The 27,574-nt window shown below is 48.0% G+C and overlaps 1 protein-coding gene across 1 annotated transcript in view; it reads right to left on the reverse strand.

Annotated features, from left to right (window-relative positions):
* The window catches only part of Clstn2 (calsyntenin 2), a 559,342-nt gene extending 531,987 nt beyond the window's left edge, over window positions 1-27,355 (reverse strand). Inside the window, exon 1 of the mRNA XM_047565351.1 lies at window positions 27,146-27,355. Coding sequence (XP_047421307.1) covers window positions 27,146-27,260 — 115 coding nt within the window. The 5' untranslated portion in view covers window positions 27,261-27,355. The remainder of the gene's footprint in view (window positions 1-27,145) is intronic.
* Between the last annotated feature and the right edge of the window lie 219 nt (window positions 27,356-27,574).

The following is a 27,574-nucleotide window of genomic DNA, read 5'->3' on the forward strand; positions in this document are numbered from 1 at the left end:
GAAGACTTAGAGAAGAAAGAGGCAAGTCCAGCACAGAGATGACACTAATCTCTGCCATCTGCCTCAGTCCAAAATAACTGAAATGCTGGGTGCAGGGCCTCCAACACAGGTTATGTGTGAGCTGTTTCTGCATTTTCCCACCCACAATTACCCATCCCACTCTTCATATTAGGAAAGCAATCGAGTACAGAGAAAGAAAAGGAGATGATGTGTTTGGCAGAGAAGGACCAGAACATTTCACCTTTAAGAGAAAGGAAAAATTTCTATTTCTCTGTAAAGACAAAGGAAGTTGAATCCAAGAAGAAAGCTCAGAGCAAAGACCATAAAGACCTGAGTCTGCTCTTCTGGGGAAAACCAAGAGGGTCTGGAGGTGCCTGGGACAGAGCTAAGGCTACAGACCCTGTGTGAGGAGCAGGGTTGAAGTCCCTGCATGTACAGTATCCCTCTTGGTTACTCTCAGCTGAGACCCTAAAAGATGTGGCAGAAAGCGGGTGGGTGTCTGTCCTCCTGAATGCATTCTCATCTTTGATGGGGAACCAGTGCAATATTCAGTGAGCCAAGTAAAATCATAGTGATAATAATTCATCATGTTTTATTCTTAAAGGGGATCACTGGTAACAAAAGATGCTAGTTAGGATCCATCCACTTTATTCATAGGTATTTACACAAATTAGAGCAGATATTCCATGAAAGACTTGCCCATGAGTGTTTACAGCAGCTTTATTTGGAACAGTAACCCAAGTGTCCATCAGCTGGATGCATAAGCAAGTTGTGGTGCCTCCATGCAATGAAATACTTACTATTCGTCAATAAAAAGGAAGGAACTATGAATACATGCAACAACAGATGAATCTCAAAATAATTGCACTGAGTAAAAGAAGCCAGAAGAAAAGAAGAACATGTTGTGTAATTGCATTTAGATAAATTCTAGGAAATGCAAACTAATTCATAGTGAGAGAAAACAGAACAGTGGTTGCCTGTGGACTGGGAAGGAAGGGCAATATGGCGGAATGACAAAAGAGGATGAGGATATTTTGGAGGATGATAGATTTGTTCATTGCCCTTGGCTGTGATTATGGCTTCAGGGGTTGTATACCTACATCAAAAATGATCAAAATGTACACTTTAAATATGTGCAGTTTACTGTATGTTAATTATACCTGTTAGGAAAAATGGTAGTCGAGAAAGCTCTGAAAGGTTATAAATATGCATATAAACCCATGGATTCCTCTTGGAAAGTAGTTTGGCAAAATGTATCAGGAACTTAAAATGTTCATATTCTCTGATACTTCTTTTAGAATTGTATCCTGGGGACATAAAACGAGATACAAAACTTTCACTGCAGGATTATTTATAGTGAAAAAAATGGAAATCACTAATATATCTGACAAAAACGAACTGCTCCAATAAATTATAGTACACTCACATATTGAAATATTGTGTAGCCATTAAAGGCAAGGCTTATGAAGAGTTTTAATAACCTGTAAAAATACGTATGTGGTAATGTTATATGAAAAAAAAAACAAGATATAAATTGCATATATGGTATGAACTAAATTATGTAAAAATATGCACAGAAAAATCTCCAAAATACCTTTAGGATTATCTCTGAGTGATGGTGGGTATGACTGATTTTTAATTTTTTAACAGGAATTTTAAAACAATGTTCCCATTTTTAATGCACATCCTTAATTTTCTACAATGAGAATGTATTTTTTAAACTCTAACAATATTCAAGGAAATCCTCTGATCTTTCTTGTTCCTTGAAAAAGCAAGGCCTTGTAAGGATAAGAGGCAGACTGCAAGGCTCTAATCCGTGCATCTGCGAAAAGGCAGAAATGTCCTCTCTACAAGCTGCCACTCTAACTCGAAGCCACATTCCTTTTTCTGCTTTGAAACCACCCAGAGAACCAACTAATCAGCACTCCACAGTTACCTAATTCTGTTGAATGTTTTGTTGCAACTATCCACATTTTGAGAAAAGGTCCCCATTAGGCAAAAATAGGGTGTCTCCCTTGGCTTCTACCTCCTCAACCTCGCCCACTCCAGCTGCCACAAAATTCAGAAAGAGTTGAGGACACAGAGGTGTGCACGCGCACAGACACACACACACACACACACACACACACACACACACACACAATGATAACATAAGCAAAGGGTCACGCTCTATCCTGTTCTTAAAATAACATCTCCTTTTTCTTTTTCTTTTACCAAGTCTTCAATAAGCATCAGCCCAGGGTGGAGGGTGCGCAATTGGGTCAGTAATTTGGTCCTATTTATGAAAAGGAAAATGAGACCCAGACACTAAGCTGCTGGGACTAATTTCAGGAGTCTTTCCCTGGCTTCTCTGGGTGAGCAACAAACAGAAACAGGGGTTCCTACAGTCACTCGCAGCCTGTGAGTTGGCACCATGAACTGCTGTTTTTGTGCCTCTATTGCCCAAGGCAGGGATTTGGCAACTTTTTGTTGCGTGATTTCTAGAAAGAAATAGAAAGAATGACCATGAAATTGGCTAACAAATGGCTATGGATTTTATTCCATTTTCTCTATTGTAACCCATATCCAAGAAAATCTTCAGTTTTTCAAGAGCTACTTGAGGCCTTGACCCTATAAACTACTACTCATTTCGTAAGAGTCTTGGCAGTAGCCACAAGTGATTGAGGCACTGAGGAGATCTGCCCCTTAGCTCAAGAGTTCCCTAGCACTGTTCTCAGCCCCAAAGGTAAAGCTGAGTCTTCTCTGGCTTCTTTCCTGGTCACCACCACAGCCCACCAAGCAACCCTTCTGCAGTGGCCAAATGCTTTAACAATTAAGGAAAGGGTGGCAAATGCCAGCTGTGTGAACAGATGCCCCACTTGCTCCTGGGGACACAAGTCCAGTGTGAGCCCTGAGGGGACAGAGATGCCATGGCCCATGTTCTCCAGAACCAACCTAGAATACTAAAATCTTCAGTATTCCTGTAAACCATAGGGAACTACCCAAGCTTTTAGGAGACATGCTCAGATCTGGTGAAAACTTCCTAGAAAAGGGAAGAGAGTGGAAACAAGTGAGACTACATCTCAACCATCCAAGAGGGAAAGTGGCAGGTCTAAATTAGGGAAGACAGAGCAGGAGAGAATAAGAGGATGGGTCTAGTTCAGGGGTGCACAAGGAGCAGCCACGGGCATCATTTCCCAAGTCCACGGTCAGCAACATCACACTGGTATCTTGAAATCAGCCATCATAGGAATATTTTCAATAATTTGGAAAATGTTACAAATCAAATCAGAGGGTTCCCCACCCCCACCCCAAAGCAGGTTTTTAAGTGTTTACAAGTACCACTGGGGACAGGCTCTGGAATCAGCTGGATTGGTGAGATCAAGTGGAGAGTGAAGCCCAGGATATACCCGATGCCAGTTTTAGTCTGAATCTCAGGCTGGATGGGGTTCTGTCCCTGGAGAGGGACAACACAAGAGAGCAAGGTGGGTTCATGGATGGAGGAGGCAAACTTAGCCCAGAGCATTTTGAGTTTGAGGGATCTATAAGACAACCCAAATAATGTGACTTGAAGTCAGAGGCGTTCTGTGTTGAAAGCTTGGGAGGCAGTTCCCTGCTGCAGAGTGAGGTCTATTTAAAGACAGGGGTATAAACAGAGTTAAATGGAGTGGGAGATGACTCAGGAACTCTTCAGAACCCAATATGTAAGGGACTTGAGAAAGAGATGACAGGGAGCATCAATGGAATCACTGGTGACTAACTAGACTAAATTCTGCAAAAGGTAGAGATTTGAAGAAGAGAAATAATATTCCCTCAATACCTGTTTCATTTTCTGATGAATCACTATGCCCATTGGGATCCAATCAGAAAAACAGGAACACTCCAGGTACTAGGAGGAGGAAATTTAATACAAAGAATTGATAAACCAAGTGGTGGAGAACCAGAGGGCAAGTAGCCAATGGCAAGAAAGGAAGCCACCAGGGCCAGAGGGACAGAAGGAGCAAATGGGGTCACCACAGCCCAGGAGGTAGGGGCCACACAGCAGACCTGGAACCCTGGCACCTTCCCTGCAGAAGGGACCCAGCAGGGGCAGGATACTGTGCCAGGAGGCAGAGCAACAGAAGAGGAGAGTTAGCCACTGTGAGACGGCCCAGGGCAGAGGAAGAGAGGGGGTGCTCTGGCTTGCTTCCCCCCTGCAGTTTTCCATCAGAGCCTCAACTTGGCTGAACCTGGACAGCAGCATCTGCCCCAGGTGGCCAGGCATCTGGGGAATGTAGTTCCCACCACCCAGAGCAGAGCATGAGAAGAGTAGGAACAGATCTGACAGCAAACAGGCAAACAACTGATGTAATCATTTACCACATTTCATCACATCTAGGGCACCATCCATAATAGACCCATCCTGGTTTCAGAAATGCTAATATTCAGGGGAAAATGGTCACCTGGAGTGGGTGAAATATGGTATACCTGTGGAGACAGGATCAGATGACACAATGCTTCCCAGCAAATCTATTTTCCTGATATATTGTATTTCCATTGCATGAGATTATTGTCTAATCCTGAATCTACAGAAACACATCCCAGTCTCTTGGAAGGAGCACAGGGCTGCTGGATGTGTTTCTCTGCAGGTTCCTAATTATTCTCCCTTCCCCAGGGCTTATTCCCCCAACCCGCCTGCTACATCATAGCCAGCCACGTTTTCCTATTCATCAGGTCGCCCTGGACAGAAATCAAGTTTATTATTTTATTCATTGATGCCCCACCATATTCTCCATGGATGTCCATATTTTGTGTATGCATGCATGCTGTGCCAAAAGGGGACAGTAATCATCCAGCAGAGGAAGGGGAAACGCGGGTAGCAGCAAGCAAGACCTGTGGAGAAAATGAGCACACCTAAGCCACTCGACATCTCCCAGGTAAGTGCTAGAGGTGCAGCAAATGCACCACGTGGCTGCCAAGAGTGGCCAGCAATATCCCTGGTTCGTACGTAGTGACAGTCCTGCATGCCCCGCCTCCGCCACCGTGACTAAAAGACACCTCTATGGGGCACGCGCTCTGGTGGCCAAACCTGGGGTGAGAGTGCACTTCAAATCAAGCAGGAGGAAGGATGTGCTCTGACCAGCCTTTGGGGTGAGAGTGAGCTCCAGCTTCTCTTCCTGAAGGAGAGCGTGGGGGGGCACCCTGGCTTCACCTGCTGTGTGGATCAAAGCAAACAAGGGGGCCTCCCTGCTGCTTTCACAGCAGGAAAACAAGGGCGAGTGCTTGCTTTGATGAGTTCCAACACGGGGCCTCCCAGGGCGGTTCTGAGCCTGGGGGTGCCTGGGGGGGCTTCCTGCATGAGCCCAGCCCACCCAGCTCAAGGCCATGGGGCCCAACATTCTGAAGGGGTCCCTATCCTCCCAGGCCTTCCAGCGGGAGCCCTGGCAAGCAGGTGGTCTCAAATGTGCTCAATGTAACATGTGCCCTCTGCCCACTGGGACTCTGGGTCATCATCATCTCCCCGCTCTGGAACCTTCTCCAACTTCACAGCTACTCAGAGTCCCGCGTGCTCTAAAACGATCTCACTGGATGATTTCAGCCATCTCTTTGTCTACTCGCCCAGTTAATAGTTACCAGGTGCTGGGGTACCTGCCCCTTTACAGGGTTCCCTACTTGGTAAGCCAATCAGGTTTGTCAAATAAAGGATGAAGAAGGAGAAGGAGAAGGAGAAGGAAGGAGAAGGAGGAGGAGGAGGATGGCGTGAACGCCATTTGAGGCAGGTCCAGGACCTGGGATGGAGTTGTGAGGGTTAGGGGCAGTTGAGGACCTCCCAGGCAGGTCCTGCAAGGGGAGGAAATGATGCTGCCTGGAGAAGTAAAAAACAAACAAACAAATACGTGGTACCTTCCCAAGTGCTAAGGGCCTGTGGCAGGGACGAGGCTGGAGAGCGCTGGGCCGCCCCAAGCAGGGAGGCCCTCATAGCCCTGCCAACTGGACTCCGGCCTCACTCGGTAACTACGGCCCTCCTGGGCAGCATCATCATTTTAATGCTTTAACCTGTCATCTTGCTAGTTTCCCCATCAAAACGTAGGTCATCTTGAGGGCAAAGAACTGTCTTTCAAATAGACAACACTCACTGAAGCCTTCCAGCTCCACGCAGCCTGCCAAACCCAGGAAGAGGAGGTGGGAAGGGTTATGAGAGGGACATGGCCTTAGTAAGCCTGTCTGTAGAGAGAGATTCTAGCCTGAGCCTTCCTGAGGCAAAAGAACACTTACCACACTTCCTGACAAAAAGAAAAGATGTATTTTTTTTTTTAATTAAGATTTTTAGCTTTTCAGGGAATCCTATTACTGGCGATGACAATCAGCTTTGTGCTCAGGGTTTTTTGTCATGTAAATTCATCAGCTTTAACCCATCAGAGCCATTCACAGTACTCTTCGGAGGGTTTTCTTTCTGTCTGCTTCATAGTCATTGCTTTTAACCTGAGAACAGGGAAAAAAAGAAAGTCCATTCCAAATGGGGCATCCCTCTGGTAGACCTTCTGTGTGTCAATTTCAAAACCAATACTTCAAGAAGAAACCAGTAAAAGTTTCCTTTGGAGACCAGACATGAGCAGCAAGGCCTTCCCTGTTCTCACGGACCCCTACCCAGCTGGTGTGGCTATCAGGACAATGCCCAGCTGACGGAGCGTGAGGACGGCATGAAGCATGCAGTTCTCTAGAACATGCTGGTTCATGACAGTACTCACCAAGGGCTGGTGGCAGGGCAGCTGAAAGCAAACCGAGGAAGTTGTGTGACCATCCCCAGGTTCTTACTCCCCTTGACACCTCGCTTCCCTCCAGTTTGACCTCCTACAATGCCCTGTCTTTCCTCCAGAGTTCCCACCTTGTGAGTTGCTACCCTCATAAGGTGTGCGTGAGATCCGCTCCCCAGAAAAGGAGTGTCCCCAGTCCACTCTTTCTTTCATGGGGCATAGAGACAACTCTAGCTGAGCCCAAGGTCAAGAACAAAGAATAACAGAAAATGCAAGCCACCGGCCAGAGAGGGACGCACCTGAGATGCAAAGGGCCTCACTGCAGATGACTTAGGAGTGGGATTCAGTGGGACCCACAAGAAGCCTTGAAGTTTCCGCTCTGTGCACTGAATCCCTGAGCTGCCAGGCAGCAAGTATGACCATGCCGAGATGTCCATGCAGCCAGGAAGCCGAAGCACATGCCAGGCTGGTAGCCCCCGCTAGACCAACCCTGAAATATCTGACCACCTGAAGAAGCCTTTAGGCGATCCCAAAGCCCAGTCAGCCAAGGCCACAGACATCACAGATCAGAGACAAGCTACGATCACTTCCTCATGCTTAAATTCCTGAGCCACAGGATCCATGGCAGAATAAAGTGCTTCTGTTTTACGTCACTAACTTGTGGGATAGTTTGTTAGGCAGCAGTAGACAACCAACCCACTAGCCTCTTGTGTAGTCCAACTGCTTTTATCCTTAGGTTTACTTTATCTTTACAGAAGCCTCTTGAACTAGGATTTACTGGACCTGTTTTAACGATGACAACTGGAGTCTTGCAGGAGTTGTATGTCTGAGATTTGAGTCCCCAGGAGTGGCGTAATCAGGACCCAGATGCCATTCACACACCTGGCATCATTCAGACACCCAGAATTAAAAGGGCATTTGTAATAATTCAGGTGTTGCTTTCAGTACCTGCAACTGCCCATTTACATATACCCTCCATGCTGGTAACACCTCTCAAATAACCTCATTTGGCTGCCAAAAAATAATAAATACTAAATTCCACCCACCTGAACTGGGCTTCAAACTGCTTCTCTGACAATGTCTCAAAGCTTTAAGTCATTCAGAGAAAGAGCAGAATTTTTATGAATCAGATTTTCAGTGCCTTACCTGAAATTTCTGAGTGACCACAGTAATTCAGACAAATGGGCAATCTGACCTGAATCTGGGAGGGGTATTTAGTTCCCCTGGTTGTTCCATACCAGGAAGTGCTGATGACAGAGGTAACTGCTTTGCAAATTCACTTAGAGGTGTTCTGAGAAAAATGCTGAAAATAGACACTCAGAAATCTGGCTGTGATCAGAGGTGCCAGATGTTCCCCCAGACACTTGGAAAACGTGGGCTGCAGGCATTCAGCCTAATTCAACTCATTTCACCGCCAGAAGGTGGGTGCCTGCCGTTGCCTAGAGCTTGGGGAAGGAGCTAGGGCAACCCCACTCTCAAGAAGACTCCAGAGCCTGGGTCCAGAGGAAAAATCACTACCACCACCAGACCAAGAGTCTGCCAGAGATGTAGCGCACTGCACTGTACATTTCTTCCAGCAAAATCTCCCAACCCCAGATGGGTGTGAAGGCAGGCACGCACTGCTAATGAGCACTGAGGGCTCTGTGGGAGGAGGCACCTGTCAGGGGATCAGAGCCCCCCCAATGTCCCACAGAGCCTTGCAGTTACCCAACAAATCTGATCAAATGTCTGAAGGAGCCCCAGCCTTCCCAACCTGATGGAGTACAACAAGTACTCTCCATAAACACCTTCTCTTGGTCGCCCCTTTCTGGGTCTGGGTTCCCCCCAAATGCAGCTTTGAGACAGGGATCTGAGTGCAGGTACTTGGGAGTGATCTCAGGAAAATCCAGAAGGGACGCAGAAGGCAAGGAAGTCTGGAAAGGGTGGAAGCAAGTCTCCATGGCGGAGTTCTGGAAACCTGGGCAAAACAACTCAGATGTCCTGCCACCCAGGGAAGAGGTAGCTGGGATGCTGACTGCCGACTCCTGTTGGCCATTGGTAAGAACACTTCCTGGAAGAGTTAATTCCCTGGAACTTGTGACCTGCAAAACTTACCAACAGAGAATTCTAGAATCCAGAGAGAGCCAACAGGCGAAGGGCTTTTCTGACAGACGCCAGGCTACATGCATGAAAACACTCAAGTAGAGGAGACCCAGGCAGGGCACTGATGGCATTTGTTACACCTATGCTCTGCCCACACATTCTCCCCATGCACCCTTGTGGCTACCTCTGTGTTCATGTGACTTGCACTTTATTGAATCTGAAGAAAAATGCATCCCAGAGAGGGGGGCAAAACCAGCTGTGAGGCCCAGGTTGAAGTTCACATCCTCTCCAAGAAGGAGGCTCCAACTTCTAAGCCCCTAGCAGCAGGTCCCACCTAACTCAAGCCCATTCTGCACCTCCAGCTCTGCCTAGTGGAGTGGGAAAGATAGCCAGCCTTCCTGTCCTCACCTGGACACAGGTAGAATATGGGGCCATTTCCAACCTGGTTTCATGACTACCCTCTGGGTCAGGGAGGTCTGCTCCTGAACCTCCTGGTAAAAAAGAAAAGGAAAGGAAAGAAAAATCCAGTATCCCATGAAATCAATGCATTCTAGAGCTGCCTGAGTGTAATTCTGACCTTAATCCATGCCCAAGAGTGCCGTTATGGTCTGGATGTGAGGCGTCCCTCAAAAGCTCACATGGGAGACAATGCAAGAAGGTTCAGAGGAGAAATGACTGGGTTGTAAGAGTCTTAACCCAATCAGTGACTTAATGCCCTGATAGGGATTAACTGAGTGGTAAGAGAAGTGGTGGGGTGTGGCTGGAGGAGGTGGGCACTGGGGGCGTGGCTTTGGGTATATACTTGTATCTGGACAGTGGAGTCTCTCTCTCTGCTTCCTGATCACCATGTGATGTGAGCTGCTTCCCTCTGCCATCCTCTTCCGCCATATGTCCTGACTCACCTCAAGGCCCTAGGAATGGAGCTGGCCTTCCGCAGACTAAGACCTGTGAAACTGTGAGCCCAGAGTAAATCTCTTCTCCTCTACAGTTGTGCTGGTTGGGTGCTGTTGTCACAGCAGCGAAAAAGCTGACTAAAACAAGGGCCACGCTGGGAATGTAACAACATTTAGGGCATTTTCCACTTGGAGAGTGAGATGATAAGGAAATGGAAAACAACCAGGTAGCCAAAGCCTGGGTTTATCCTGAAATGCCAAAGAGATAATAGCATCACACCCTGATCAACAAGTCTTCCTCCCCCCAATTTTTGCTAGATGCATCTTTGTCTGACTGTAAGCGGTACTTCACACAATATCAGGCTTTCACTGCCATGATTTTTCCTTTCTGGGGTTCAACTATTTCAGGGCAATCAAGATGTACTTTTCCAGAAAATTAAAAAAAAAACAAATCTCCTTTCTAAAATAAAATCCTGAAGGAACCAATGTGGGTGACAGAGTTGGGGCAGACAGTCATGGAGAAGGAAGCATTTAGTGAGTCAGGCTGGAAGGGTGGGCATGAGAACCCCCTCCCATCCTCGCCTGCTTCTCATTGCACATTGGGTCTTCGCGGGAGCCAGCAGGAAAGCCACTTCGAAATGCACAGCCCATCGTCCGGTATAATTGAAAATATGGTGACGCATAAGAGATGATGTTGATTTTAGAATCGGAATGTCAACCAGGTCTTTTCATTTCAGAAATACATACATCCCTTAGTGCCCTGACGTTACTGGTGGGCTGAAAAAATTTTTATGAACTCAACTCCCTGTCAAACATGACAGAACTACCAAATGTCACCAAACCACTTATTAAGGGGATATACCATTCCCCACTATGGCAAAATATTAAAATGCATTTTCTTCTCAAAGTAACTGAAACTCTCTTTGGCCAACTAGTCTCTCTTTTCGCAGCGCCTCAAGCGTATGTGAAGAAAGAGGAAAAAATAGATATCTAGGGATAAAAAACAAAACAAAACAAAATCAAAATCCTCGTCCTTCTAAATTATCAATGAGCACATGAAGGGAGAATTTTCCATCAATAGAACAATGTCTTATCTCTGAAACACCAGTATTGACAGTAACAAATACTCCAGTCAGTATTTTTGGAGTCTAATCCAAAAAATGATGATGTTATTTTTGCTCCGCTGCAATGTCAAGCTTGTTTCCCAGAGAGTGCAACTGCCTTAAAGACGTTCCAGCCCAGTTCCACAGCTTTGCATTCCATTTGGGTTACAAAGATTGAATGCAGCCAGGTGTGGTGGTGCACACCTGTAATTCCATCAGCTTGGGAGGCTGAGGCAGGAGGATCGTGAGTTCAAAGCCAGCCTCAGCAAAAGTAAGGTGCTAAAAATCTCAGTGAGACCCTGTCTCTAAATAAGATACAAAATAGGACTGGGGATGTGGCTTAGTGGTGGAATGTCACTGGGTTCAATCCCCAGTATCCTGTCCCCCCCAAAAAAAATTGAATGCAGATCATTTTTAAACTTCATCTCATATCTGATCCAAGAGTCATAGAGTCTGGGCAGAGGAAGGTTTGCTCCCTGCCTGCCCTGTCCCAATTTCACCTTAGCACTTACGTGTGTTAGGGAGAGAAGCAAGAGATGGGAAAAACCAAGAGATACCTCCATGCCTAACTGGGCGAAATAGCAGTCCTCATCTTGATTGATGTAAATGAGGTAGCATGCGGTTTATGTGTTCCATGTGGTCCCCCAACCTATACCACTGGGCAGGGGCCCCTTCTTATTCTCTGGAAAGTCTCTTCATGAAGTCTGATGACCTCTTTCAGTTGATGGCATTTTCTACTCCCCCCACAAAAACCCACAAAAGATTGTAGTTCCAGATACTCTGTACCCTTTAAGGCAATTGCAGCCTGCAAGCATATATGGGATCCATTTGGGGTACCTCTCAGAACCAGAACCAGGAACTTGTGTATGTGTATGTGCGCGTGCACATGCATAAGTGTGTCTGGGCACTTCTCTGCCTGAACATCTCCCGGTGCCTCACCTAGAGTTCCACAGTTTTCTTCTTCCACCAGCAGCACAGGAGGGAATCAGCTGGATATTCTTTAGTAGCTTTAACATACCCTGAGTTTTCCAGGAATATATCCATCCTAAGAATTGAAGCCAGCTGTGCCTTGCCCTGATCAGAACAGTACCAGAGTATTTAACCAGTTCCAAAAGTCACTTCACCACCACATGACCCATGGCATCTGAGCTGCCAAAGACACACATTGCGGCATTTGTGTTTTGCATCTGTGGCTGTTGAGTTCGTGGTCATTCCCATCACGTCCCTATTGAATCCACTCTGCTACTTCCTCTAGTTTAGAATTTGCACATTGGAATACATAATATTTTATTATAATACATTACTGCCTCCTCATTCTTTTATATGTTTAGAAACTTTACCAGTTGGTGACATTACATATTTAAGTAATATTTGTAGTAAGTATCAGCATATTTCATTTCAGGATGAGATGATGAGACTACAAATATGTGTTATTAAAAGAGGTCACTGGTTCCACAACCCTTTCCATTTACTTCCCTGTCACTCACCCTCAAATTTTAATAAAGCTTGTTTGATCCAAGTTCCAGACTTGATACCTAAAGGGACATTTGAGGCAGAGTTGCAGGTAGATAGGGAGTTCCATTCTGTTGGGGCCCTGATCCAGCCCATGCCATGGCAAATTTAGAGAAAAAACCCTTGGTCTAGGAGAAAAGGAGTTTCAGGGGCAGAATCAGGGCTATCAACACCTTGCAGCCATGGCCCACACCTCCAGGACCATCCCTGAGGTTTCCCTCCCAACATTAGCCTCAGAATTTCTGGATTTGGGTTGGTTGAGAAGGGTGGGGTGGTGGTATTTCATGGGCATAGTGTCACAGTTTCAATGCTCAGAACTAAGTCAGTATATCCTTAGATCCAAAAGCAAATGTTCTGACTTCAGAAAGAGTCCCATTTGCTATATATACACAACTCAGAAATCTCAGCACAGCCAGAAATTAGCCCCTCTTCCTGCTCCCTGGTGCTGTAGCCGTGGGCTCAGAAATCCACAGGTCTCATCCTCTATGGCTGTCCCACTTGAATCAATGATAAAGCTTTTCCAATTAAAAACCTCATCTCACCTCTACATGCATCTGATATCGTAAATTGCAAATCATTTTTAGCAAACTGTTTAGAAAGCAGAGCATGCTTTATACGCTCAGGACTTGCAGAGTCTGGGGTTTAACGGAATGCTGATGGGAACCAGGAGGATTTGAAGAGCAACAAGGGAGAGTGCCAGATCTGCAGCAGTCGGTGGTTACAGCTGAACTCACCAACGAGTGAAGGAAGATACTCTCTGGAAAGTGAGGGTATCTGATGCTACAGGGAGGGGGAGCTCCAGACTACACGACTTCACGGATGGCAAAGTCAACTTCCGTCCATTATCCAAGAACAATGCACACTCTGGAAACTGCCTCCAGAATCATCAGCCACAGAGGTTCAAGGCTCTGGGCTATCTAGCTTCCTATTAGCTAATTTTGTCTCACACTCCAAGGGTTCCCTATCCCTCTCACTGAATGCACCAGCTTAGGTTGGTGACAGCCAGTAAGATCCTACTTAAGATGCTGACCACTCCTAAAGCTTGCTGTGACTGCCCTGGACTGGCGTGTGGGCCCAAGAAAATGGATCCTGGGGATTCCAGGGCAGGAATCAGGGAAAACACTATCACATCTCTACATCACCCCCAGCAAAGATTTGGGTTCCTGGAAGCTCTACCACCCACTCACCAACTCTGCGCTAGACTGTTTGGGGACGCAGAAATGCTAAGTCACAGTCTCATGAAGGGGAGGCAGGTGGGCAATGATGACAAACCAGAAAGAGCCCCTGGGGCGGTCTACAGAGGAGCCACACAATGGGGAACTCCCTCAGCCAGGACATGCCCAGGGAGGGAGTCCCAGAGGAGGTGCCAGCAGCGTGAGGGCCAGGTAGCCAGGCAGGGCAAAGCACAGACTGAGCAGAGAGTACAGAGCCGGGAGCACAGGCAAGTTCCAGAAGGCCGGTGAACGGAAGCTGGAGGGGAGCGTGGAGGGCCCGCTTCTCTCCCTCAGGCACCAGGCTCCGGCTGGGCTGTGCGCATGCAGAGCTTCCCTCCCAGCCAGGGAGCACTGAAGGCCTTTTGAGATAAGTCAACGAGGCAGACTTCATTCTGAAAATGAAAAAGTGACCCAGAGGGACTCTGCTCAGGGGAGCCGCTGGGTGGGCTGTGTTGAACTGGGTGGAAGAGGGATCCATCGCTGGCTGGTGACATAGAGAACCACAGTCACAGGCAAGGAGAATCCATGTCACCAAGTGCTTCCTCAGTAGTGAGGCCCCCACAGAGCCCTTGCTGGCCTCCCACCCTCTCCCCAAGTTCTGAGGCGCTGAGGCCGGGGGATAAGAGGCCTGGGGGTGCAGTCTGTACCAGGACAAGCAAGGACAAGAGACAGAAGCTTCCTGGGTGCTGAGGAGAACACACTGTGCTCCCGGTGGAGAGGATCAGGGCCCTAGGGGCTGCTGGATCAGTGTTCAGAGTTGCTCAGGAAAAGCCCCGCCCTTCCTCCAACAGACGCCATGGGATGAAGAACAGGCATCTCATGGTTAAACAAGGAAGACACCAGGCTGGAAGTCCATGTCCATGTCCATGTCCAGGTGAGGCTTCCCTGACTGGATCTGAGCACGCCAGCTGCACACCTGAGGCACCTGTTCCTCATGGACGGCAGGGCCTTTCTATCCCTTCAAAGGTCTCTCTAGACACTCAGGTGGGTGGACTAGGGAGGGTGGACTAGGGATCGGCAGGCCCCAAAGTTCCCCAAAACTGCCTTGATCCAGAGCAGAAGGAACATCCAAGTGCACATTTCCTACTACAGCCACAGAAGTTGCCCAGAAAAGGCACAAGATTGTCCCAAATCAGAATCTAAGTCCCACCGGAGCTTCTGTCCAGCACAGGCCCTCTTTCCTGCTGATCCGTGACCAGCCACTGCCAGCTTTGAGATACTAGAAGGCGTGTCTCACAGACTCATCCCTGGAGGAGGGCACACAACTTAGACACAGATGCTGCTGTTAGTTGAACACAACTTGAGCACCACAGCAGAGACCTGTGGGCCTCACATGTCTGCCCACGCTGCCCCAGTCTGCCATGCTAACCACGATGCTGCCCTGTGAGCATGCTTCTCTATGGGCGAGCAGTGCCCTCTCTCAAAACAATCACTGCAAGGTGAGATGGCCTATCATGTCCCATTACCAGAGTCTGTGTGAAGGTCAGAGACGTTTCCTCCCTGAGAAGATGCAGAGAGAAGAGCTCGGGGGCCCGGTATCTCCTAGATCCAAAGCAGTGGCAGCTCCAGCTTTCCCATGCTGGAGGCCCTTTGGTTGGACGTGGGAACAGGTGACTTGTTTTGAAGCTGTGGCTCATGGTAAGTCCTCTGTCTAGCAGGACTGGCTGCCTCTGACTAATACATGTAGCCATATTTTCTCAAGATGCTTTACTCATATTTTCCACTGGTTTGAGGAAACGTAAATTGTAAAGTTAAATAGTAATGATTTTCATCATTATTAGCAGTATTTTAAGGAGTGGCTTCAGGGAGCAAGGGAGTCCCTTCTCCAAAAAGCCACTAATGGTGCCATGAAGGACAGGAGGAGAGAGATGCAGAAGGGCTAGGAGGGGACACGCAGAGATGATGCAAGGGGTGGGAATGGTGAGGGAATGAGGGAACAAGAGGGGTCCTGAAGGTTGATATGACGCTTCTGTCACCCCTCACCTTCTTCCTGGTGGGCTTTGGGACAGAGTGGTAGTGAGACTTCAGGAAAAGCTACAGCTGCCAGCAAAGATTCTCGACTGGTTCCTAACTTGAGTTCCTCTTGCCAGGAGGGCTAGAATCTATGTTCTGGAAGATGAGAAGGGTGGAAGTGAGGCAGGAGGTTGTCCAAAAAGACATGAGTACAATAAAAAAATGCTTTATCGATGATTTCCAATTAAAAGAAGAGTAAATCACTAGATGGTCTTAAATATGATTCTAAAACTAACAATCAAGATACAACCATCCTGACATTTCTGAAGTCAGTGTAATAAAGCCAAAAATGATTGGTTTGTAAAACAACACTGACAACCGCAAAAAGAAAACTGGAAAGGTGAGGTCCAGGTCTTGGTTGTGACATTCTTCTCCCTCTGATGATGAATGATCTGAGCCTCCTTTTCTTCTCCAAATGAGAACCCACACTCCCACAGACAAAAATACCAAAAGGAGAAAAAGAAGACTTAAAATACCACAAGCAGCTAAAGCAGTATTTTGTTCCCATCTCCAGCACCTCTGTTTCCTGAGTGATAACTTGTCTTTTAGGACTTGGCTCTAAACCCTGACTCTTGGTCTGTCCCAGGCAGGGCTGCAGAGGGGAGAAGCTGGAACGATTGGCCGCAAACCGATCTGGAAGTGTTGGAGAGCACAGGAAGTGAGATGCTAGGACTCCCGGGGCTTCCTCTGTCTTTGTCTGTTGGCTGAGAGGATCAAAGAAAGTGATTTGCTAACTCCAGAGGCACAGAGAAGAATCCTCTGCAGTCCAGAATTAGTCTCCTACACTGAATCTCCTGTCTAACCACTAGCGATTCATTCCTTTGGGTTAGCCATTACCCTTGGTTGGTTTGGAGCCATTAGTTACAAGGCCAGCTGTTATAGGGGACACTGTGCATTCCAAAGGGATCTGGTCTGTGGAATACAGTGTAACGTTCAGGAGTGCTTGCAGGCTTAACAACTTGAAGGATAACAAAGGTTTGGAAACAAGAACATGGAGGTCATCAAGTGACCAAACACATGTCCACGGGAGCTGAGGAAACAGTCTCTTCCCTTAAGACACTGTAAGTTCACAAACTTACAATGCAAGACTCCCTCCAGTCCAATGTGCATATCTATCTCCAGGAGGCCCCTGCAAGAGACAAAGAGCTACAAATAGGCATGGCCGCCATAAAAGACAGGGCATTCCTAGTGACAAGCCACAGCAGACCCTCACTCAGAAAATGTCCCTTGAGAAGCAGACTTAAGCTGAATGAATAGATAGTCCTTTCTCTTGCTAGTCCTTTTCTCTTCCTTCCTCTCGATCCCAGAGGAACAGAACAGCAGTCTCTGGTCCTCCCCAGAACAGGCCTCAGGATAGGCTCCCAGGAAAGAGGATAAGCCCAGTCCACACCTCCTTATTGCTCCTTATTTCTTTTCCACAAGCATCCCAAGGTGTTGTTCAAGAGCTTCAGTGTGTCCTCCAAGTTCAGATGGTCAAGTGAAGAGGATGAAGGCAGAGTAGCAGCCATCTCAAGGGGAAGGTGACCCTCTGGATGCCCGAGCGCTAATTTTGTGCTACCTGCACCGACTTAGAGATCCCCTATCCCCCACCCAGCCCATCCTGGTTGGGGTGCACTTTACTAAATAAAAGCAGAAGTTTCCTTACAGCCTTTGGCTTAAGCATCAGGCAGAGGAGTCTCTGGCTTCAGGTTTGGAGTGGAATGCTAAATGTTTCCTGGCAGCCTGAGAGAGAAAGTGTGAATACCTACCCATGTTCTCAAGCTATATAAGTCCAGCTAAACTGTACTGCTGCAGAAGAAATCATAAATAATACATCCTAAGACCAGGACTTCAATATTTTTGAAGGGTTTCATTTCTCCTCCCTTCCAACTTTGATATATGTACTTACTTAACAAGGGTCTGGGGAGGGTTAATTGAATTAATATATGTAAAGTGCTTTGAGTTTGAAGAGAATGCACAATATAAATGGAAGTGTCACTAAAAAGGTTAATCTAATTTACATCTAACACTTTCAGTTCAGGGTGTTAATGAACTATATCCTTTTAGAGAGTGATTAATTTATAGAAATGTGATTATTTTTCCTAATGCTATAGATGGGTCAGCTTCTCCTATTACTATATCTCACTTTATGGGAGAATTCAGCATTTTATAAATTAAAATAATAAATCAAATGTCCCTGTAATGGTTATATTTCATTAATTACAAGGAGACATGCATTAGATTAACATTTATCTGTTTTAATTAATTTCCTGCAATGCAGTTACCCATGCAAATTGGAAAACGACACATCAGCCTGACGTGATATTAACAGTTTTGACTGGTTCTTCCTGGAAATTTATGGGCCTGCAAGTTGCATTCATTGCATAACCCGGTGACCACCACTGTGTGACACTGGAGACTGTATATCAAAGAACTGGGAAGGGACTCAACGCTCAATTCAAACTTCGGAAATTATAATTAACTAAATTTACAAGACCATATAAAGAAAGATGTAAGTTTTGTTTTGGGGGTTGGAGTCCCAAAGTCTCAAAACAAATTTCCTAAGTCTGATCACTTTATTGTGTTAGGCACTTGGTATCTTCAAAGGGTGTTCAAGCCTCTTGCATTTGGAAACTTCTCAGAGGAAGGAGGCAGGTACCCTGGGATCCTAGGAAGGAAAAGCTCCTGTCCAGAGGGACGGAGGGATTTGCCGGAGCCTCTCAGCCCATGAGTGGATCCAGGCCCAGCCAGCAGGGAATCCATGGCCTTGACACTCCACAGGATTTCCTAGTCATATTTGACTGAGGATGCACATTTAACCACATAGTATAACAGACATCATGGAAATGCAAAGTGGTAGAAATTACAAAAATGATGTGCTTTTTAAAAAATTGGCAATTTTCTCATGACACTGATTCAATGCACTGATTCCAAAGGAAGAAGTCAAATTGTAGCCAGTTAAGCATTCTCCAGAACCATTTGCAGCCTCTCCAAGTACGGATTCCAGTGGCACCTGCAGAGCCTGACTCCTTCACACGTTTTGATGTGGCTACTGTTCTCCTGATTCATCTGCCCAACGGAGCATTCGAGACCGCTACAAAGTGAATATTGCAAGTTGGCTTGGGTGGGTAGTTGGATAACTAAAGGGGAAAGGTCAGATGGGTGGCTCCTCCCAGTGACCAAAGGCAGGACGTGGTCATGACCGAGAGAAAGATGCATGGGCAGAGTACTCCAGTGAGTGGCAGCACCGTAGCACACAGTCACCACCTCAGCACCCAGCATCCATTCTGGGCCTCAGACGGTGCTGGGCACTGGTCACACAGAGGTGAGCAGGACACATCCCCTCCAGGGGCTCCTAGTCCACCTGGGGAGACAAGAAGGCGAAAGGTGCTTTAAGAGATGAACAAACAAGGGGTGGGGGAAATACAGAGGAAGAGGGTCCCCACTTGGGAACAGCAACATCAGGAGAAGAAGGACGGTACACTGGGTGCCCCTCCAACTTGCTGGGCCCCACAAACAACAGAGAGCGTGGCACAAAATCCCAGCTCCTGGCCTAGAGCAGTTAGGACTCGGGCACCAGTGTCCCTCTACGACTCTCTCACAGGGCGAGATCAGAGAGCGGACTCTGGAACTAGAATGTGGATCCAGCTCCTGACTCTTCTGTTCAACTAGCTGGGGAACTGGGTAAGTAGCTTCGCCTTCTTTGCCTCCGTCTCCTCACTTGAAAAGCAGGCACCATAAGGGTCCTCACCCAATTGTTTGGTTTCCAGGATTAAAGGAGTTGACACCCACAGAGAACTCAGAACAGTGCTTGGCACATAGTGAATTCCTGAAAGATGGAGCCGTTTACCATTTGGAAATTTCTGGAATGCTCACTGAGAGGAGAGGAAGCAAGGAGCAAAACTGTCAACAGACTTTAATGCCAGCCTGGCAAGTTTGGGACCAATGTCAGAGCCTGGGCGCTTCTGTGGGGGCTTGTCAGCAAGGTGCGGCTGCCAGTCTTAAGAAGGCTACAGGGTCCTCACATTCTTACTCCGGAAGGAAGGGGTTTGAGTGTCGAGGGTAAAGGCAGAAGTTCCCTGCAGACACCTCCTGCCCTGGCCTTCACTCTGGGAATGTCCAAGCTCCTTATGGAGGTCATGACAGAGGTGGGAGAGGTGGAAGAGGTGGGAGGCTTTGGGGTACCCACCTAAACTGAGAAGGGACGGGAATGGGTGGCAGTACCCTGGGACAATAACGATGGAATGTGGCAAGAGACAGTGAGTCTGGGCACTGGTGGTAAAGACCCCAGTGCCTGCAGAAGTAGGATCCCAGGACCTCAAGGGGCCACGCTGTTTGGACAATGGGCATAACAAAGGGCAATCGGTGAGGGATGGAAGCTTGAGAAACTCCGAAGTCCTGGGGCCATTTCAGATCCCTGCATGGTTGGTGAGCATGGAATTCATGGTGAATGGAACTTCTTGTAGGCCAGGCAGAACTGGGGTTCATGCCGCCATCCTGGGATAGGCATGGGGGACGGGTTCTAGATCTTTCTGGATGGAATCAAGTGAACATGATGAAGGAAAGGAGGTGATGGATGTCCAGAGACAAACAAGTTGGAGGATTCCTTTTGCCCAAATAGAGACAAGCAGTAGGTTCTCAGAAGGATGGTGAGAGTCAGAGTCAGGATACAGGGGCCAGTCGTACCCTGGAGCACCCCAACAGGGACAAAGAGAGAGCTTTGGGCCAGTAGAAGGGGATTAAACTGAAAAAGGAGAAAAGTTTCTTGCCAAAGATGTCCCTGGAGAGATGGATGTGACCAGAGGGTACCCTGGGCTGGGGACAAGCAAGGACCTGAGGAGGTATTGGAGACAAGTCATCTGCTCCAAGAATTAGAAAATTTCTAAGCTTCAGAGAAATGGCTTCAAGCAGTCATCATCTAAGAAGTCACCTGGCTTGCCAAGCCAGTGCCCTGCCACTGGATTATAACCAGCTACAATCAGTCTGACCCCTTGATCTATTCTTGGCTCTACTGTTACGGGTCCTGTGATGTCCACTCACCAACCTGTGAAATGAGTATCTGTAAAAGATGCAGCTGACATACATGAACTCTGCTATAATATTAAAAGCAAAACTAGCTGTCACAGGCAGTCAAACACCTGCTTCTCTTTCTGAAAACCCCCTCCTATTTGCCTTTCTGGACACCCTTTCTTCAGTTTCCAGTGTCTAACCATCTAACATCCTTGAAAGTATATGTGGTATCTTTTATTAACCTGCCTGGTTCTGAAAGAGTGAGAAGTGGGCAATATGTGATCCAAATAAAGAGCCATAACAGAACCGGAGGCACATAGGCCAGCCAGCTGGGACAGTCTTTTGGTACAGGACACTCCTCCAAGCACATCGGTGCAGACAGCTGCCTTCTCTGCTTGAGGCCAGGCATAACAGGAAGCAAGGAGGGCTTCAAGATGCCTGGACCGGAAGAGACAACCCTGCTCATCCTGAATCAAAGAGTGAATCAGACAGCAAGGCTTCTAGAGAAAGTGACTCTTGCAGCAGTTTTGACATGAAACTCAAACAAATATTCTCAGACAGGGAGGCGATGCCTCCGGGCCTACGCAGCCTCTCTGATCCACGCAGAGCCTTCCTGAGGCAGACATGAAGTCCCTCTGGTAGGTTAGGCCCTGCGAGGTGGGAAATCCACGTGGACCACGGTGTTCTGGGTTTGGCACTGCAGGTCTGCCGCCCTGGAGCTGTGAGGTATTGAGCAAGTAGTTGGGAATCTCAGTTTCCTGTTCTGTTAAAATGGGAGAATAGTCTTGCCTCCTTAGAGTCGGTGATGATCAAACCAGCTGACACGTGAAGAGCTTCAAGCCAGTGCCTGGCACAGGGCACGCATTCAATAACACGTGCCATTTCATTAGCTCTGGAGTCTGCACCCAGAAATATATTCTACGCTGACTGAGCCCCGTCTCTGGCGCCTGTGTACCGACCGTGGGCATTCTTACTGTCTGGCGTTCACCTGCCCTGCCCATGGCCAGCTGCTCACCCAGTGCCTACTCATCCATCAAGACTCCTTTCATCTCCTCCACCAAGCCTCCCTAATTTCTTATTACCTTGCCAATCTCTTTCTTACAAGACTTTTGGGGATCTGTGATGCACAAGCTGCCACTTTCCCATAAGCTCCCAAGTTCTGCAATGGTTCACATCATGTGTGAGGCCTGCCCTAGACAGAGGATGAACTCTGATATCTGGAACTTGCTTTCATATTTTGTTTCCCTCAGAGAGAAGAACAGGAAGGGGAAATAGCCATTGGCTGAAAAGACCAGGGAACGGGGCTCAGGGCATGTTCTCCGGGCCTGACTCCTCTCTGACCACTGCCCCCTCCTGCCTCTGCTGTTTCTTCCCCACAGTTCACAGCACAAGGCTGTCCTGTTCACACCAGTGTCTTCAGTGTGACACTCTCCCCAAGCTCAGTCCTCTCCACGGCTCAACCACAAAATCACCATCCCAAGGGAATGATTTCTACAGGGCCCAATACTGGCGGGATACACAACAAACAGTAAAATAAATTGTCTGTTTCAGTCTTTTATTTGGGTGTCTAGTTTGGATAATCCCTGTCTATGTAAACACACATAATCGCAAACACCATAAAGGTCATAAGCAGAACGCTTCTCTGCTTTCTGGGACAGCAGAGCTGGGAGGAAAACATTAACTGGGTAGGAAACATTTCTTTATACCCCAAATCACACCTCATAAGCTCCTCCTCCAAAGACCAGAGCCTCCCACACCTCTGGTCTGCACATGGAGTCACACTTGTGTATTTGTTTGTGTAGCAAACACAGCTGACCCTTCCTCTGAACTGATCCTGAATTAAGTTCCAAGTAGTTCGAGGTGAATATAATGGGGGTTCTGGCTTCAAAGGCATTCACAGACCAGTGAAAGAAACTGGTTTTGTTTTTATAAACAGAGTCAAATATGTGTGTACATGTGCGTTTGTATTTTTATATGACATTGGCACACACATGCACATTCACACACAGAAAGAAACAGCAAAAAGACGGACTGAGAGGCAGAGAAACTGAACAGAGTTTGACCTGGGAGAAAATATGAACAGAGGTACTGAATTGCTAAGAGGTCAGAAAGGGGGAATTTGTCCAAGTCTCATACATTAGACAGGTGTTTAAGCAATAAATAATTACAACTATTGTATAGTTAGTGCCTTTTATATACCACAAAATAAGCTAAGTGCTTTCTAAGCACTATGAAGACAACCTTGCAAAGCAGATTTCGGTATCACCATTTTACAGATGAGGAAACTGAGCCTCAAAAGCATTAACTAACTTGCCCAAGATCATCTATGGATAAGTGAGAGGGCCCGGACTGGAACCCAGATTTCTCAAGCAACTAAACCCAAATTTTACCTTGAACAGGAAGGGAGAAAAATCTCAAATGCCTAGGACAAGATACAATAACGCCCTGAATTACAAACAGGTGCATTCACTAAGCCAAACACCATTGACTGCACATCTCATGTCTCAAGGTCAGACCCGGACATGCAGCAAGAGCCAGCATGACACTCCCAGGGCTCAGAACAGTGGTGCTGGAATCAGACAAGGAAACACAGGCGGCCACAAAGAGTCAGTGTCTCCTGGGGTGTCCAACTCAGGAAGGTTCCTAGGGACGGCTATGTCCACGTCTGGCCACATTCTGAGTAACAATGGGAATGAAGCTGAGGAAGATGAACTTCTAGCAAGAAGACAGAGGGTGCAAGGCAGGGATGAAGCACATTCTGGTCCAGGAACCACAGGTGATTCGGGATGACTCTGAGGTACACTTTGATGCACTGCTGAAGGCTTTTTGGCATTTCTACTGCAGGCAGGGAAAAAGCTCTGTCGTGTCCCTAGGAGACACACGCTACTTGCTCAGGATGATTAAGGAAAATTCATCATACAGTTCTGTATCATCTTGGCCCCTGCAGGAAGTTCTACAGTGTGCAGCTTGGAATATTCAAGACAGGCTTTGAATCTGTGGGAAGGAGGGCGAGGCTACTGCTCTGAGCAAGCACCTGGTTTCCACAGGTGAAAGCGAGGCCCACTCTCTTCATTCACCTGCAGGCCCCTTGGATACAGCAACCTGGACCCTCAGAGTCACCTGGGTAACTCAGATACACAAACCGCTCGGTTTCCTGATGATCCCTAGACCTGTTTCAAATCCAAAGGGAAGAACATCTGGCAAAGAGGACATGACATGGCAACCCTTTATATTCTCACCCCAGTGCCACACTTTCTAGCTGAAACTCTTGGCAAGTCACATGTCCTCTCTCAGACCCCTTTTCTCATGTGTAAAATAAGCTAACACAGGCTGTGCAGGTGCTATAAGAGCACAGGACAGCCCAGGAATAGGATCAACCCAACTCCAAATGCTACAATCCAACTGCACTATTATTGTTAGAATTCTGCCCTGAGTTCCCCCCTCCCTATTACCAAACGCTACTTTTGCAAGCTCTCTCTCCCCACCCCCATGTCCCTTGCCTATGTCCCCATCGCTCCGTTAGTATTAGACTTTGGACAGATTCTGTCTACTGCCATTCTCTTAAAATTTCCACATAAAAATCTTGTCTCTCTAGTTGGGTCAAAAATTCCTCAAAAACAAGTAGGAAGGGACCATAATCATGGTCTTCAGCTATCTGCTCAGAAACTTCCAGAGCCCTGGGCCAGGCTCTGGGTACACAGGTGAGAGCACCCCAATAACTGAAAGTCTATCCTCAAAGATTGTCCCAAATGACTTCTATGCTTGAATGCTGGGCACTGAAACGGGACCGTGTACCTGGTGGTCTTTGAGATGGTGAGACCCATGACATTTTGCCCAATTTACCACAAACCTTCAGAAGCAGGTACTGTCTTCTTTCCCTTGGGTAAGACATGTCTTTCTCTGTTCCAGAGACTCTCTGGGTCCAAAATCCCTCCCCAGCTATTTTTTCATAGACCACATGGTGGGTAATCTGGTCTTTTCAAGGAATCCAGTAAGAGTTTTTTCTTTTTTGATTGACAAGATAGAGAAGGGTGGAGGGAAAGAGTTGTAACTGCCAGGACACTGCATGATTTCTGCAGAGATTCTGTGAAAACCCAAACTGTTGCTGGGGATTAGCTATTTGATCTCCTACAACAGGAAACAAGGAAGTGTGTGTTGTGCCCCAAAGACACGGACATTCTATGCCAGCCCCAAGCTGGGAGCACACAATATTATCTAGAGGGCACATTCAACTCAGCCAGACAGCTTAATGTCACCCTCCGAAAAGTGTATGGAAGAAGAAAGAGATGATTTTTTTTGTTCAATCGTCTACACATGTTTCCTGATTTTTCTTTTTGGTGATGGGAATAGCAACATGAACCTTAAAAGTGGCAAAATCAGAGCCAGGGTGCATCATACAGAAAGCATATAGTTTTATTATCTCAAGATAATTCTTCAGAGATTATATGGTGTGAAAAAATAAACTGCAAGTGCATTGTAATGAAGAAAGTCGGTCCTGTAAATACAAACTAAAGTGTCATAATGAATGTCTCGGCTGTGATCAAATATTACACATTTGTCTCAAAAAAGAAAAAAAAAAAAAAAAAGCAGCAAAAGGTGCTCTTTGCTGCCCCCCAGTGGTTGTAAGGGGAAAGAGGAGGAAATGAAGGGGATTCAGACTGTAACTCTCACTTCAGAGGATCTATAAACTTTTTACACTACGAAGACAAATGACTGGTTTTAACCGTGAAATAGATATGTGCTAAGTGGGGAAGATGAAGGATGTTGGTTAAAATGCACATAATTATTCACATAAAGTGAATCACTGATAGCCTTATTTTTTCTTCCTCTCTCATCTTTCCATCCTGACATGAGAACTCAGCAATGTGTTATGCACACCAGGTTTTCTTCCCAAATGACTTCTTCCCTGGTTTTCACTTGCTGTGAACTGCGTCCCCTGTTTGTAGACATCTGCTTATAAATATGCCACTTGCTCTGCTACAAAGACATGGAAAATCCCTGCCCCCCTCCCGCCAAAAGCATAATTTGCCTGCTTAACAAAGTGTCTATACTGAGGAACAAGGCAGAAGGTTGGGAAGTTTGTTGTTTTTTCATTCTTGTTTTCACCGGAACAGTCTCTCAGTTTGATCCATTCATCTCCGTGTCACCTTTACCACACTATGTTTGACACATCCCCCCTCCAATGAGTTTTTCTTTTTCTTTCCAGAAGAAAAACTGTTAAAGATACACAGGGAGCGGGGGAGGGGTTAGAAAGAAATAGGGTGCCTGCTAATAAGATCTTTTCGATATTACATCACAAAAAATTAAAAGATTACAAATACACAGAAACTCTTCCTATTCTTCTCAAATTTATTACTCTCAAGTTACAGGAGAAGCAGTTCCCAAAGCTCAGACAAGACCGTCCGCCTTCCTCTGAATCTCTCCATCCGCCAAGAGTAATTCAACCTGATACGCATTCACTTCTCTGAGCTCGTGGTACACAATAGTTCAAAGCCAGCCTCTGGATCAGGTTGTCTCTAATGGAGAGTCTCTTTTCCGACTGGCGCAAACCCCTCCGCCCTAAAATGACCGCCAGACAAGATTGCAAGAGTCATGTACCCTCTTCTTTGTCAAGGGGCAAATTTGGCCACAGTCCGCAAACCAAACGCACGCCCTCCTTGTCAACAGCGCAGAGAATCAACAAGTTATCATTAGGCTGAGCGCTCTAGCCTGGCTCTGCCACTGCCTCCCCTGCGCCCACCGGCATCCACCCTCACGCGGCCCTGCTTTCCCGACGCCTCCACACTGTCTGCTAGCACGTGACCTTCAGTTTCAGACCCGCCCTCCGGGCGCCCCTACCCGCGCTCCCCAGCAGCAAGGTCCGGGGCTCGCCAGCTCCCAGGCTCGACTGACATCCCCAGGCATTCCCAGGGCTCTAGCTTCCTTCTGGGCCGGAGAGGTGGGGAGGTCAACATCTTCAGAACAACTGGATGAACAAGGGAGGGGTGCCAAATTCGGCGCCTCGGACCTCGGGAGCCCAAGCAGAGTCGGGGAGACGGAGCAGCATCACATCGCGCACTTCTTCCGGACTCTGGCACCCACCCGGAGGGCGCGCATTCCCAGGGGAACCAGAGACGCCCTGGGGGAGCGCGCAGAGAGCCACAGCCACGGGAGCCTTCCCTTCCCTGGAGCCTCCAGGTTCCACTCCATCCTGGAGCTGAGAGACCAGTCACAGCTCGGCTTCCTCCTTTAAAGACACCACCGCTGATCCTCCCCCCCGGGGCAGGAGCAGACACCTGCTTCTCCCCGCGGCAGTGCCAGCGCCCTGTTGGAGCCATCCCTGGGCCGGAACCCGTGACGCTCCCACCCCGGCACAGACCGCCCCCAAAGTTGTCTAGACTCCCCAGACCTCGCCTTCTCCTTGGCCTCCGAACCCCACCCAGGGATGGGGCCGGCGTCCGCGAGCAGAACCTCTCCGGTCCGCTGCATAGGGCGCTGACTTCGGGAATTGCGGGCGCACAGAAGCCTAAGAAGCTGCGGTAAAGGACCCAGGGCAAATCCAGCGTGAGCCCGGGTCCCCGCCGTTCGCACCCTCAAGCCTGCCCTGCCTCCCTGCTCGGAGAGGAGAAAACTTCCCCAGCACCCACCTTTAGCCGCGAGGAGGCGGCGCCGCCGGCTGCCCCCGCTGCTGCCGTTGCCGCTGCCGCTCCCCACGCCCAGCGCCAGCAGGAGCGGCACCCAGCACAGCCTCCCAGGCAGCATCCTCGCCGCCGACGCCGCCAACAAGCTGCCGCCGCCGCCTACTGCCCGCGCCGGCTCTCGCCTGCCGGTGTCCGCCGCGTCGCAGGCCGCCTCGCCGTGCCCGCTGGGTGCGCTTCAGGCGCCGCCGCCGCCGCCGCCGCCGCGCTCGGCCTCCGGTGCCCTCCGCCGCGCCGCTCGCTCGCCGGCAGCAGCCGCGCTCACTGGCGCGGACCCGGAGCGGCTCCGGCGCTCACCCCGGGACGGCCCGTGACGTCACGGAGGGAGGGAGGTGGCTCGTGCATATTCATGAGACGCGGACACAGGCCCCGGGTTCC

Source organism: Sciurus carolinensis, chromosome 9 (assembly GCF_902686445.1).
Source record: "Sciurus carolinensis chromosome 9, mSciCar1.2, whole genome shotgun sequence".
NCBI classification, from domain to species: domain Eukaryota; kingdom Metazoa; phylum Chordata; class Mammalia; order Rodentia; family Sciuridae; genus Sciurus; species Sciurus carolinensis.